Source organism: Phyllostomus discolor, chromosome 15, assembly GCF_004126475.2.
Source record: "Phyllostomus discolor isolate MPI-MPIP mPhyDis1 chromosome 15, mPhyDis1.pri.v3, whole genome shotgun sequence".
NCBI lineage: Eukaryota > Metazoa > Chordata > Mammalia > Chiroptera > Phyllostomidae > Phyllostomus > Phyllostomus discolor.
Window position 1 is genome coordinate 5,992,747 of NC_040917.2, and position 12,912 is coordinate 6,005,658.

General features: G+C 36.4%; 1 protein-coding gene across 5 annotated transcripts in view; it reads left to right on the forward strand.

The window, feature by feature from the left end:
* ARID4B (AT-rich interaction domain 4B) overlaps positions 1-12,912 on the forward strand; it is a 138,965-nt gene that overhangs the window by 81,682 nt on the left and 44,371 nt on the right. For all 5 annotated transcript variants that reach the window (XR_004900853.1, XM_028531186.2, XM_028531184.2 and 2 more), the window contains exons 8-11: positions 863-1,001; positions 4,845-4,924; positions 6,797-6,873; positions 10,482-10,636. Coding sequence is in view for 4 of the 5 variants with exons in the window: in XM_028531186.2 (XP_028386987.1) it covers positions 863-1,001; positions 4,845-4,924; positions 6,797-6,873; positions 10,482-10,636 (451 nt within the window). In the remaining variant the exon portion in view is untranslated. The remainder of the gene's footprint in view (positions 1-862; positions 1,002-4,844; positions 4,925-6,796; positions 6,874-10,481; positions 10,637-12,912) is intronic.

The following is a 12,912-nucleotide window of genomic DNA, read 5'->3' on the forward strand; positions in this document are numbered from 1 at the left end:
CCCAGGTGGGGGTGTGTGAGAGGCGACTGGTCAATGTTTCTCTCACACATCAGTGTTTCTCTCCCTCTTTTACTCCCTCCCTTCCCCTTTCTCTAAAAATAAATAAAATATTTTTTAAAAGTTTGTCAATTTACATTTTTGTCAGTAAACTTGGTCATTGCCAACTATCTCAACAATGTTTTCATCCCTGTAGTTAAGCAGTAATAGTCATTATTCTGTTTTATTTTATAAAAAGAACTTACATTGCAGTCTATTCAACATTTTTTAGTGTCTTATTCTGAGAGAATTGCTATGATTTTTACTTCCTTTAATATCGATTGTGGGCCTTCTTAGCCACCGGAGTTAGAGAATTTTTTGTTTTATGTTTCTTTGTCCTTTTAAGTAATTTTACTTTTTATTCTACTTTTCTCTAACATTAAATAGACAGTGTTAGATCCTTTTCCTGACATCTTTCTAATTTACTAGTTCAATATACAATATGATTGGAAGGAATTTTTAACATAATATGAAAGAATCATATCGTGCACTTGATGAATATTTGTGTACATGACACTGATGATCACAGTGATGCTGTCTTACCAGGGTGTCTCCTGTCCCTTCTCTGGCCCCCAGTGATAAAGATCTGCCTTCCCCCTTTTAAAATTAGCTTTGTACTGAAAGTGTGAAATTCTTCTCTCTAATTTCCATAATCGGAGAGTAGGATCTAGTATATTTTGCTGGATATAGAAAACTAAAATTTAAATGAGCTAGTCTGTAGATATAAGAAATGGGATAAGATTTCTAGAATACCTATATTCATCAACTTGGTATGTTTATTCTTTGTGAAATTAAGTGGAAATATCTTATTGTTTTCTTTCCCTAGACCAGAAGAAGAGTCTTCTTCATCCTCCAGTGATGAAGATGAGGATGATAGGAAACAGATTGATGAGCTGCTAGGAAAAGTTGTATGTGTAGATTACATTAGTTTGGATAAAAAGAAAGCACTATATTTTCCTGCATTGGTGAGTAACTTTAGTATAAAAGAGCTTAATTTTCAACTGTGTAAGTTCATGAAAAAAAATCATCTTAGTGTTTTTCATGGTACAAAATGACAAATGATTTTAGCATTATTTAGTTCTGACAAACATTACTTTCAAAATCATTTTTTGAGTACACAGAACTCTTAAAGTCATTTAAGAAACGCAAAATCATTGTAACTTTAGCAGGGGTGTCCAATCTATGTCCTGTGGGCCGCACACGGCCCAGGATGACTATGAATGCAGCCCAACACAAAATTGTAAATTTACTTAAAACATTATGAGATTTTTTTTGTTTTGTTTTCATTAGTGTTTGTGTGTTTAATGTGTGGCCCAAGACAACCCTTCTTCCAGTGTGGCCCAGAGATGCTAAAAGACACCTCTGCTTTAGAGGCTAGGTATGTGGGAGTTAAATGAACTGCTCTTTATGTTGGGAAATTTATAATGCAGACTTTGAAAAGTCATAAATCCACCATGTATAAGATTGCAAAAGAAGAACAGAATCTTCCTTGCTGCTGTTGTCTGCAAATGATGTCTATTTGTCATTTTTTCAGTGAACATATTTTGTGTTCTTTATTTTAAGTGCTTAGTGTAGTGTTTTGTGCAAAATAAGTGCTCAATAAATTATGATTAAAACCAGTGAGGGCCATTATTTAACAAACAAATACTTGATGGTACATATGTACTTCTGTATGTTTCTACCTATCCATTCAACATTTATTGGATACCTATTATGTGCAGGATTGTGCTAAGACTTTTACAAGGATTGCAGGGTAGGTGTAATTATATATCCTCATTTAGATAGAAATATGGAAATGAAGTAGCAGGAGGTTAAGTAATCTGTCAAGCTTTGGTAATGGCAGTCTGCTTAAATGTTAGTGTATGTGATCATTCTTTCCTGAAGCACTAAGATTTTTTATAAGAATTTCTTTTGTAAACATGTTTTTTAAAAGTTTTGGGTTTTTTTTTAAACAACAGGAATATTAAATTTTTTACTGTTAATATTTTCATTATCAATTAAAGATTCACCATAATTTCTAAACAGTTTCTTTGATAATGAGAAAAATATTTGTGGGTTTATGATATGGAAAGGTCAGTAATCTGCTTAACTGTACATTTTATTAATGTTTTAAAAATAGGATTATTGATATATGTTTTCCTCCTCCCACAATTGAGATCTTTTGGACAGTTATGAATAATTTTGTCAACCAGAGTATGACATTGTGTTCTAAATCTGACAATCTTGACATAATCACATAATCAATATTTGCATTTGTGTTTTTAAAATTTTTATAAACTGAGTAAGTTTTACAAGTGTTTGGTAACATCATCATGTTAGAAAACAGTTGCACACTCTTACAAACTGTAAATAACCGAACGTGTACCAATTGCATTTACTCTGCTCAGGTACTGTGCTAAGATTAACATAAGTGGTTGCATTCAGTCCTGATTGAGGCTGGAAAGTATGTGGCGTTGACCCCCATTTTAAAGGGAGGACATCTTAGCTTCTGTGACTCATACAGTCTTCCTTTTCAGTTTTTTTCACTGTTTTTTCTCTAACCAAACTTTACATGTGTTCTTCAAGGTATAGAATAATCACTTTATGTCCTGCTTAGGGTGATGTCATCCACCTTCATAGCATTGGTTGTAGAGATAACAAACCTCTACAAATTGGTTGTAGAGAAATGCCTTAGGGACCAAGAAAGTAATGTAAACCAGTGAACAGGATAGAGTAGGGATTGTGGCGTCTGTCAGAAGGGAGTGAGCCCATGAGTCAGTCGCCACTGTCAGCACTGGACAGAATTATTGTATGTGTAGTTGCCAAAACCCTCAGCTCAGGAGCAAAAAAACAAAGTGCTAGATTTGGCTTACAGTTTTAGACCTAAGGTTGAGACTCCTGATATTGAGGTTGTTGGCTCTTAAGTTTATATCTTAGAGTTCGAATCTCTGTTCTCAGCTCTATCCTGGGCATCTTTCCACTCAGTATTTCCACTTGCATGTTGTTTACCCACCACTGCATTTAATAAGCCAGCCTAAAAGTACATTTATTCTCTCCTTCCCCATTTTCAAACTTGGTCCTTCTCCGTTGTTTCCCTTCACAGTGAATGACACCATTTGCACGAGGCAGAAACCTAAGCATTCTCTTCTCTCTCGCCTCGTCACTTCCCTAATTATGTCTACTATTTCTCCTTCCTTTAATTTGCCATTGCCACCACTCAGCTAGGTGTTTGTAGTAGCTTAGTCTCTTTCAACTCTTACTCTTCTCCAGTCTTTTTTTTTTAATGACAAAGTAATTTTTTTAAAAGGCAAATCTATGATATTATCCTACTTCAGACTCTTCCTTTTAAGATTTTAGATTTTGTCTTAAGAATTACCATGGCCTCCAGACCGGAACATCTGAATCCTGCTTATCTCTCTCCTTCAGCCCAGGCAGAAAGTCAGCCGCACTGACCTTTTGCTTCCTGGAGTGGTTCCAGCGGTTGTGTTCTCAGGGCCTTCTCATAACCCCTTCCCTCTGCTTGCAGTGCAGCCTGCACAGCTGAGCGTCAGTGTTGTCTCCTCCAGAAAGCAGGCTCTGACCATCAGATAAGAACTTAACACAATAGCGATGACGTAATGTGCCCTTATTTGTTTAGTGTTCCTCTGCCGGCCAGAGTGTAAGCTCCACGTGGGGCGGCGCAGTGGCCGCCCGCCCTGTGTCTTGCTCAGCATCCAGCACAGTACCTCGGTGTAGTAGTTAGTGTCTGTAGAATGACTGACACGAGTGACTGAGCCAGTATTAAGTATTATTTCAGGACTTTTTTGAAGTGACAGGAAAATTCCCTAGATGCTGTGAAAGACTTCGCATATAAGAGACTTTCATCAGTGAATTAATTGAGGATGCTATCAGTGTTTAAGAAATGCTTATTGATGCAGGGCAATTAATTTCATACAATTAGGAAAATTGTTAACTAACTTTTTCAAAGATTGAAGTAGAACTCACCTGTTTTGGGCTCCTCTGTGGCCTGTGGTGAGAGTACATGCCTTTATGTACCTACTGGCGTGTCATTTTTCAGAGCTACTGAGACAGGCCTTTAAACAACCAGTCCTGCTTACTTAGCCCAGTTTTCATTCAGAAATGTACTATCTCATTAACTTGTTCTTGATATACCTAGAGGACTATCTTGGAGTTAAAATAATCAAAATTCATAGGCCTCTTGAATTAGCATTGCTTTGGGAAGACATACTTTATCCTCACTGTAAATAGCAGCTGAGGCGATTTCAAATAAAATAAACTTCTAGTGTTAGTAATAAATCTTACACAGACTCTAGAAAGGTACCCATTTGGAAGTGTTTACTTTTTAGAGTGAGTAGTATTTGAAGAAATGTAACAAGTGTTAAAGTGTATATTTAAATATAAATAATGGTAGAACCTTATCTCAGGCCTTTTTTTAGGATGGAGACTGCTCGGATTAGGGTTCTATATCTGATCCCATCTGGGTTCCTGTCCTCCTCTCAGCCGTGGTGCAGACCCTCGGCTAAGGCCCTGGCTGTCCATGCCTGGCCAGGATGTGGTCCACAGCTGGAGTCTAATCTGGCCAGGCTTCTGCTCTCAGCACCGTGCCTGTGCGGAAACGGTGCGGGCGGCCCGAGGCAGGGAGGATGTAGGATAAAAATTTAAGGTTATTTCTGCGTGTTCTCACATGTGTGTACCTGTTCGCCCCAAAACTAAATTTGTTTTTTAAACTAAGCTGAAAATATTTCATAAAAGGATTTAAATAATTGGTACTTATGTAACTCTCTATAGATATGCTTTTAGTTACAATACTTTCGTACTTTTTTTAAAAGGTGGTTTGTCCTGATTGTAGTGATGAAATTGCTGTGAAAAAAGATAATATTCTTGTTCGATCTTTCAAAGATGGCAAATTGTAAGTATAATTCATTTGGTATGAAAAAAATATGCTGTTTTTCCAAATTAGAAGGGTAAATGATACATTTGTTATTTCCAGTGATGTTACTCTTTTACTTTTTATCATTGAGAATGTTTCAACATATGAACATTTTTCATACTGTTAGTGTGTGTAGTTTTATAGTATGTCTTTCCTCGTTCGTTTTGGTCTGTGCTAAACTGTATTCTTTTTAAACTATACTAATTTGTGAATTTTGCCTTGAGATTTGTTGGGGCAAATTTGATATATCTATCATATCTACCACTTGATTGATATATTAATTGATATATTTATTCTTAAATGTCTTATTAAGAATCTTTAATATTTTCCATTGTGTGTAAATGGTTGTGTTGATAACCTGTTGTATAACATTGACCTCTGCAGTAGTCTGAGGATTAAAATGGGTTGCTATACATGTATATCAAGTGTTAAGTGCTAAGAAAGTGATTTTTCGTGTAGAACTTTCTTAGAACTGAGTTACGAATTTCTATGGGTTTTTTTTCTCTAAGAATTAATGACCAGAAAAACCATATACAGGGTTTAAAACAAGTAATGTCCCCTTTTTATTATAAAATCTTTTATTATAAAATCATAAGCATATAATTCTGTAATATAACAATATCACACTGTATGACATTTTAGGTGAAATGTTTCAAATTAAAACCATAAATTATTACATCCATATTATTACCCTGTCAACCACATTCAAGCAGGCCTTACTTCTGCTGGAACCTGTATTTTAAAAGGATGATGATGTTTTAAGATTGGTGTTCAGGTTTTCAAGTTCTGAAAAGTGATTTTTAAAAACAATCTATGAAAATCATGTTAACAAAATTGAGATAATCAGAAATTTAAACCTGGAAATTGAATACTGGTTTGATGATATTAAGAAATTATTAACTTTAAAATGTGATAATGGTATGATTATATTTTTAAAAATAATTTTAAAGCTCTATAATGAAATACCATAAATTAAGTTACAGAATACTTGAGATTTGCTTTAGAATAACCAGTTGCGGTGGGAGGGAGTAGCTAGGGGTGTAGATGAAGCAGTGATGATGAGTTCACGATTATTGTACTGGGTGATTGTAGGGGTTCATTGCACTATTCAACCTACTTTTGTGTATATTTGAAATTTTTTAAGTAAAAGTTAAAAGACATAGGCAAGCTGAAAAATGTTTTTGAAATAATTTTCAGGCTTTTTTGGCTTGAGTGACACAAGCCAAATGGAGGAAAGCTGAACAATAACTTATTAGTGCAAAATAGGAAATACATATGATGTGGGATAGAATTTCTTACAGTTATTTGCACCCTTATAGTTGAGGAGTTCTACAAAGTATTTTAAATTGTATATTAGAAGTTTGCCTGTGAATCTAAAATACAGTTTGAAAAATTGTTAAAGGAACATGTACAAAATAAATAAGTACATTTTCTCCCAGTATTAAAGTTAGTAATTTCTTATGATTGTCCTCAGATAATGGCAGATTCTTACTGTTTGACTTTTTATTTACTGGGTTCATGCACTCTGCTCTCCAAACATATCATTTATTGTTATTTTTAGTAATTCAGTATTTTAGTGTTCCTTTTAGCTAAGGGCCCTCAATATTTGAGAATACCTGTTGTTTATAAAACACTTCTTAAAGGTGGGGTCCTTTTGTAGATGATGTTTACATACATTAAGCCCCTACCTAACATTTTATTTGGAACTTGCAACCCTGTGTGCAGTCACTTTCACTGTAAATGTCAGTATTTCCATATTTTCAGTAGCTTTCTGTGGTGTATAATTAGACTCTTCTTTAATGTCTGTTGTATTTTTGTGTTTTTTTCTTTAAAATTAAAAAAATAATACAGTACTTCAGTACCGAGAAAGGATGTCCATGAAATTACTAGTGACACTGCACCAAAGCCTGATGCCGTATTAAAACAAGGTAAGGGTAATCTTGGAATAAATGACAGTTAATTTAAACACTGATAAAGTGTTTTTGAAGATTAAATTTTCTTTTGGTCTTTAAAGAATATTTTTTCAAAGTAGTCATTAAAGTTATACTTGGGTTCTCTGTGACTTTGACTTTCATAAACCCATGTGTCTTTTTTTGGGTGGTGCTTTGTTCTTTTTAATAAAGCACACAGGGTAGGTAAAATTAAAGCAATACCTGTAGCTCTTTATTTTTCTTTTCAAAAATTCTTTTTTATTTATTTTTAGACATGTCTCTTGTTATCATAGGTTTCCCTTTTCTTTTTCCAGCTTACTATTATTTAAAAGTGTGAAAGAATTCTATCAGTGGCTATTATTATAGTCTGGCTTTTTCCTTTAAATAAAATGTTAGTTTTTGAGGATGGTAGAAACAGGAATCAAAGTAATCTTGATTTGGCATTTCTTATAATGTAACAACTGTTTTGTTATGTTGTCATGTTATGTCACGTTATGTGACACTACGTTATAGTAGATGCTGTAATTGCATTTCTTACTAGATTTTTGCCGTTTTGAATGGCCATACATTTTCTCTTTGTGTATATTCATCAAATCCAATAATGTGCTGGGTAGACTGGTTAAAAATCATAAAGAATTTATGATTTAGTCCTCACCAGTTTAGCTTGGTTGGTTAGGCATCGTCCTGCAAACTAAAAGGTCTCAAGTTTGTGGGTTTGGTTCCCAGTTGGGGTGTGTGCAAGAGGCAGTTGATTAATGTTTCTCTCTCTTTCTCCTTCCCTCCCCCTCTCTCTAGAATCAATAAAAGGGAAAAAAAGGAATCTGTGATTTAGGGTTTATTTTCATGTATTATAAAATGAGAATGACTATGTAATTAAAATTGATGCTAATTGTTAATATAATTTAGGTTTAACTAGAGATGTAGAGAGCATATTTATAGTATATTTTCAGGTGTTATATGTTCATCACAATGGCTCTGCCTGGTATGTAATACTGTTTCATTGTCAGTTTGTTAGATAAACAATGAAAGATTTACCCATCTAGTTCTGGCTGGGTGGCTCAGTTGGGTTGGAGCATCATCCTGTGCACCAAAAGGTTGAGGGTTCAATATCTGGTCAGGGAGCATGTCTAGGTTGCAGGTTCAGTCCTATGTCAGAGCACGTACAGGAGGCAACCAATATATTTCTGTCTCTCTCTTTCTCTCTCTCTTTCCTCTCCCTCCTTCACTTCTTCTCTCAAAAATCAATAAACATATTTTTGGGTGAGAATTTAAGAAATTAGAAACCAGGAAGATTTACCTATCTTACAGTTGTTTATTTTTTACTTTATTTTTTAATATTTTTAAAATATATTTTATTGACTAGGCTGTTACAGTTGTCCCATTTTCCCCCTTCTTTCCCCTCTACCCTGTACACCCTCTCCCACCCACATTCCCCCTGCTTTAGTTCATGTCCATGCGTCATGAGTTCTTTAGTTTCTACATTTCCCATACTATTCTTGCCCTCCCCCTGTCTATTTTCTACCTACCATCTATGCTACTTATTCTCTGTACCTTTGCCCCCTCTCTCCTCCTCCCACTCCCCTGTTGCTAACCCTCCATGTGATCTCCATTTTTGTGGCTCTGTTCCTGTTATAGTTGTTTGCTTAGTTTGCTTTTGTTTTTGTTTTAGGTGTGGTTGTTAATAATTGTGAGTTTGCTGTCATTTTATTATACATGTTTTTTATCTTCTTTTTCTTAGATAAGTCCCTTTAACATTTCATATAATAAGGGCGTGGTGATGATGAATTCATTTAACTTGACCTTATCTGAGAAGCACATTATCTGCCCTTCCATGCTAAATGAAAGCTTTGCTGGATAGAGCAATCTTGGATGTGGGTCCTTGCCTTTCATGACTTGGAATACTTCTTTCCAGCCCCTTCTTGCCTGTAAGGTCTCTTTGGAGAAATCAGCTGACAGTCTGATGGGAACTCCTTTGTAGGTTACTGTCCCCTTATCTCTTGCTGCTTCTAGGATTCTCTCCTTCATTTTAACATTGGGTAATGTAATGATGATGTGCCTTGGTGTGTTCCTCCTTGGGTCCAACTTCTTTGGGACTCTCTGAGCTTCCTGGAAGTCTATTTTCTTTGCCAGAATGGAGAAGTTTTCCTTCATTATTTGTTCAAATAACTTTTCCACTTGCTGCTCTTCCTTTTCCCCTTCTGGTACCCTTATAATTCAGATGTTGGAATGTTTAAAGATGTCCTGGAGGTTCCTAAGCCTCTCCTCATTTTTTTGAATTCTTGTTTCTTCATTCTTTTCTGTTTGGTTGTTTCTTCCTTCTGGTCCACTCCATTGATTTGAGCCCCAGTTTTCTTCGCATCTGTATTGGTTCCGTGTGCATTTTCCTTCATTTCATTTAGTATAGCCTTCATTTTTTCATCTAATTTGCAACCAAAATCAACCAATTCTGTGAGCATCCTGATCACCAGTGTTTTGAACTGTGCATCTGATAGGTTGGCTATCTCTTGGTCGCTTAGTTGTATTTGTTGTGGTGGTTTGATCTGTTCTTCTGTTTGGGCTTTTTTTTTTTTTTTTTTGTCTTGTCATGCCTGTTACGTGTGAGAGGCGGAACCTTAGGTGTTCACTAGGGCATGGCAACCCAGTTACTGGTTGTGACGCTCTGTGTGGGGGCGGGGTACGAGATGGAACAATGGCACTTGCTCTGCTCTCTGTTGGATTTCAGTCCCTTTTGCTGCTTCCCCCAAGTGAACTGGGCCTTTCTGGTGCTAATTCTTGTGTGGGTGGGCTTGTGCACGTTCTAGGACCCCGTGGGTCTCTCCAATGAACTCTTCTGTGAGGCTGGGTATCTCTCCCTGCGCCTCAACCCCCACAGGCATTTTCAGTCACTACCCTGAGGCTCTATTTCCCGGCGCTGGGACCGCTGGGTCAGTCAGCCACCTTGTGCGCAGTACCTTGCTTCACAATTGCCTCCTGGCTGGGTCTGCCCGTTGCCACCATGGGCCCAGGGTCTGCCAGCTGCTGCCTGCACACCCAGGGTTAGCCCGCTGCTGTTTTGTGTGCCCAGGGTGCCTTGCACGCCCAGTGCCACCACTTTTTGTGCCTTGACTCCTCTCTGCCCGGCTGCCTGACTCTACCCTTCCTACCAGTCTAGATGAATGTTTCTGTTTTAACTTCTTGGTTGTCCGACTTCCATACAGTTTAATTTCCTGTCAGTTCTGGTGGTTATCTTGTTTCTAAATTGTTACTGTCCTTATTTTGGTTGTGGAGGAGGTACAGGGTGTCTACTTACGCCTCCATCTTGGCCGGAAGTCCTGTTTTTAATAGGCGTGCTTAATTTTTGTTTAAAAGAAGAAAACGGTTTTCTCTTGTATTTGTTTGAACCTCGGTCACCTTCCAATGGTAGCAATTTCGCCATCTATAAAAATGGTGGCTTGATGCTTAAGATTGTTAGGACTAAAGGAGCTTCTACACGGAAGACCAGTTAGCTCAGTGTCTGCCACATAGCAGACACTTCCTGTCCGCAGTGTTTGCACAATAGTTACGTTTTTGTAGACAAGTCAGTTGTCCAGTTTCTCCAGTTCATGTAGTTTATGATCTCTTTCCAGCCTTTGATCAGGCCCTTGAATTTCACAAAAGTAGAACTATTCCTGCTAACTGGAAGACTGAATTAAAAGAAGATAGCTCTAGCAGTGAAGCAGAGGAAGAAGAGGAAGAGGAAGATGATGAAAAAGGAAAGGAGGATAACAGCAGTGAGGAGGAGGTAAGTAAATGCGTTTGATGCCTTTTACATTAAAAATTATAGTTGTGATGTGGCAGAGGAGTAAAAAATTACAATTGGGTTTCCTTTGTGATTTAGGATTTGGCATAGAGTCTCATTAATCACTTAAATAGTTTTAGTGTTAGAATTATTTCATAATAAAATCATATTTGTGATACTCATCATAATCAAGTACTTTGCTTTGCTTACCATAAAATAGAAATACTGTTTTGTAAAATTAAAAATAAGTATAGTTATCCCAGTAACTTCAGAAACATTTTTTAAATTTTATTTATTAATTTTTAGGGAGAGAGGAACGGAGGGAGAAATAGAGGGAGAGAAACATCAATGTATGGTTACCTCTCACATTCCTGCAACTGGGGACCTGGCCTGCAATGCAGGCATGTGTCCTGACTGGGAATCGAACTGGTGACCTTTTGGTTCACAGGCTAGCACTCAATCCATAGAGCCACACCAACCAAGGCAACATTTCTTACTTTTGCTGTGCTTTTGGTTTATTAGATGATTAAGGAAGCATCCATGTACTATAGCAGAACTTTCATATGCTTTTCACTGTTGTGTAGACAGCTGTCACTTTATAAAGTGTTTACACTACATCTGCATATTTTATTGAAATTCCCAGAATAGCATGAAATATATATTCCATCTAGCATTAAAAAATAATCAGCAAAAAAGTAAAGATCAATTATAATCTTAAGTGATTTTATCTAATATAAGTAGATGGTTAGTTCTGATTAGATCATAAATAAGACATCTGAATTTATATGGATCAAGGAGCTGAAATGTTAGATTTTTGTTGTAGCTGGTACTTTAGGTCTAGAGTGACAAGTACAAGAAAAAGACGTTCATGATATTATAGTGATGTCATACCACTGTACTCTTTAGTGGTTTGTTGAACAACTTCATAAAAGTTTTAGGTGAGAAGTACAGGTAGTGAAGTCACCTCTGTATTTCATCATGAAGTGAATTGTATTTAATGTTTTCAGCAAATTAAATTAATGTCAATATATGATGTTTTAGGTAAGTTATGGAATTCTGCCGTGTAACTGTAGTAAACAACGATTAATGACATAGGGTTGTTTTAGAGCTTGTTTTATGATATGATGATCTGCAATGACAATGTGCAGTATAACAGTTTCGCTGGCTCTAGTTCTGTCCCATACAGCTTTCTGTTTAAAAAATCCCTTGCTTAAAACCTTTCAGGTGGCTTCTTATTCTAAAAGTCAAGCTTCACTTATAAGATCGCCTTTATAATCCAACCCCTTCTTCCTTCCTTCCTTCCTTCCTTCCTTCCTTCCTTCCTTCCTTCCTCTTTCTCTCTCCCTCTCTCTCTCTCTTTCTTTCTTTCTCCTTCCTCCCTCCCTCCCTCCCCACTTGGAACTTTATGTTGTAGCAGTATCAAATTACATGCCTGCTTCTACTCGCCTGTGTACATATAGGACCTCTGCCTACAATGCCCTTTTCTTCCTTCCGCTCGTCAGCCTGGCACACTCCTGTTCAGTTTTCAAGCCCAAACGTACATGTCACCATTCTAAAGGGAAACCTCATTTGCTAGTCTAAACTACTACAGTTCCTTATACATATTTTGTCATTTGTGTGTATACATACACACACATACATTCATACATAAGTACATTGATATATGTCTGCTTCTTAACTCCCCTACTAATCTATAAGCTCCTCGAGGGTGGGGTCCTTGTCTTACTGGGGCCCTCACATCCAGAGGTGTCTGACATAGTATGCAATATTATATAACAGATGATCCATAAATGTTAATTACCAAACTTTTGGTGCTTAGATTTGTGTTTCATAAATGTTTTTGCAAGAGCAAGTCTGGTTTCCAGTATAAAGATTTTCTTATGTTATATACCAAGTGGGCTTAAAATTTTTCCATCGGGAATAAATTTGTCAGTTTATGAAAATCAAATATTATGCCACAGGGACATTTAAGGTAATATCTAGAAAACAGATTTTCTTAGACTTACATCAGACTACTTTACCAAAATACAACATATGTAGACCGTGTTTAAATTGAGAAATACAGATTTATCATAAGCAAATTAATAAATTTCATTTATTCTTCTCTGCCCAACAAGCAAAGCTAATAGTTTCTCCACTTGAGTTTTTGTCTTTAACTGGCCTTCCTCTGATATGCTAGCTTTTAACATAAAGGGGTAAATTTCACTCAAACAGTGGCATTAGACACGTGATTTTTAAAAATTAAAATGATTTAGACTACCGATAGAAAAGTATGCTCC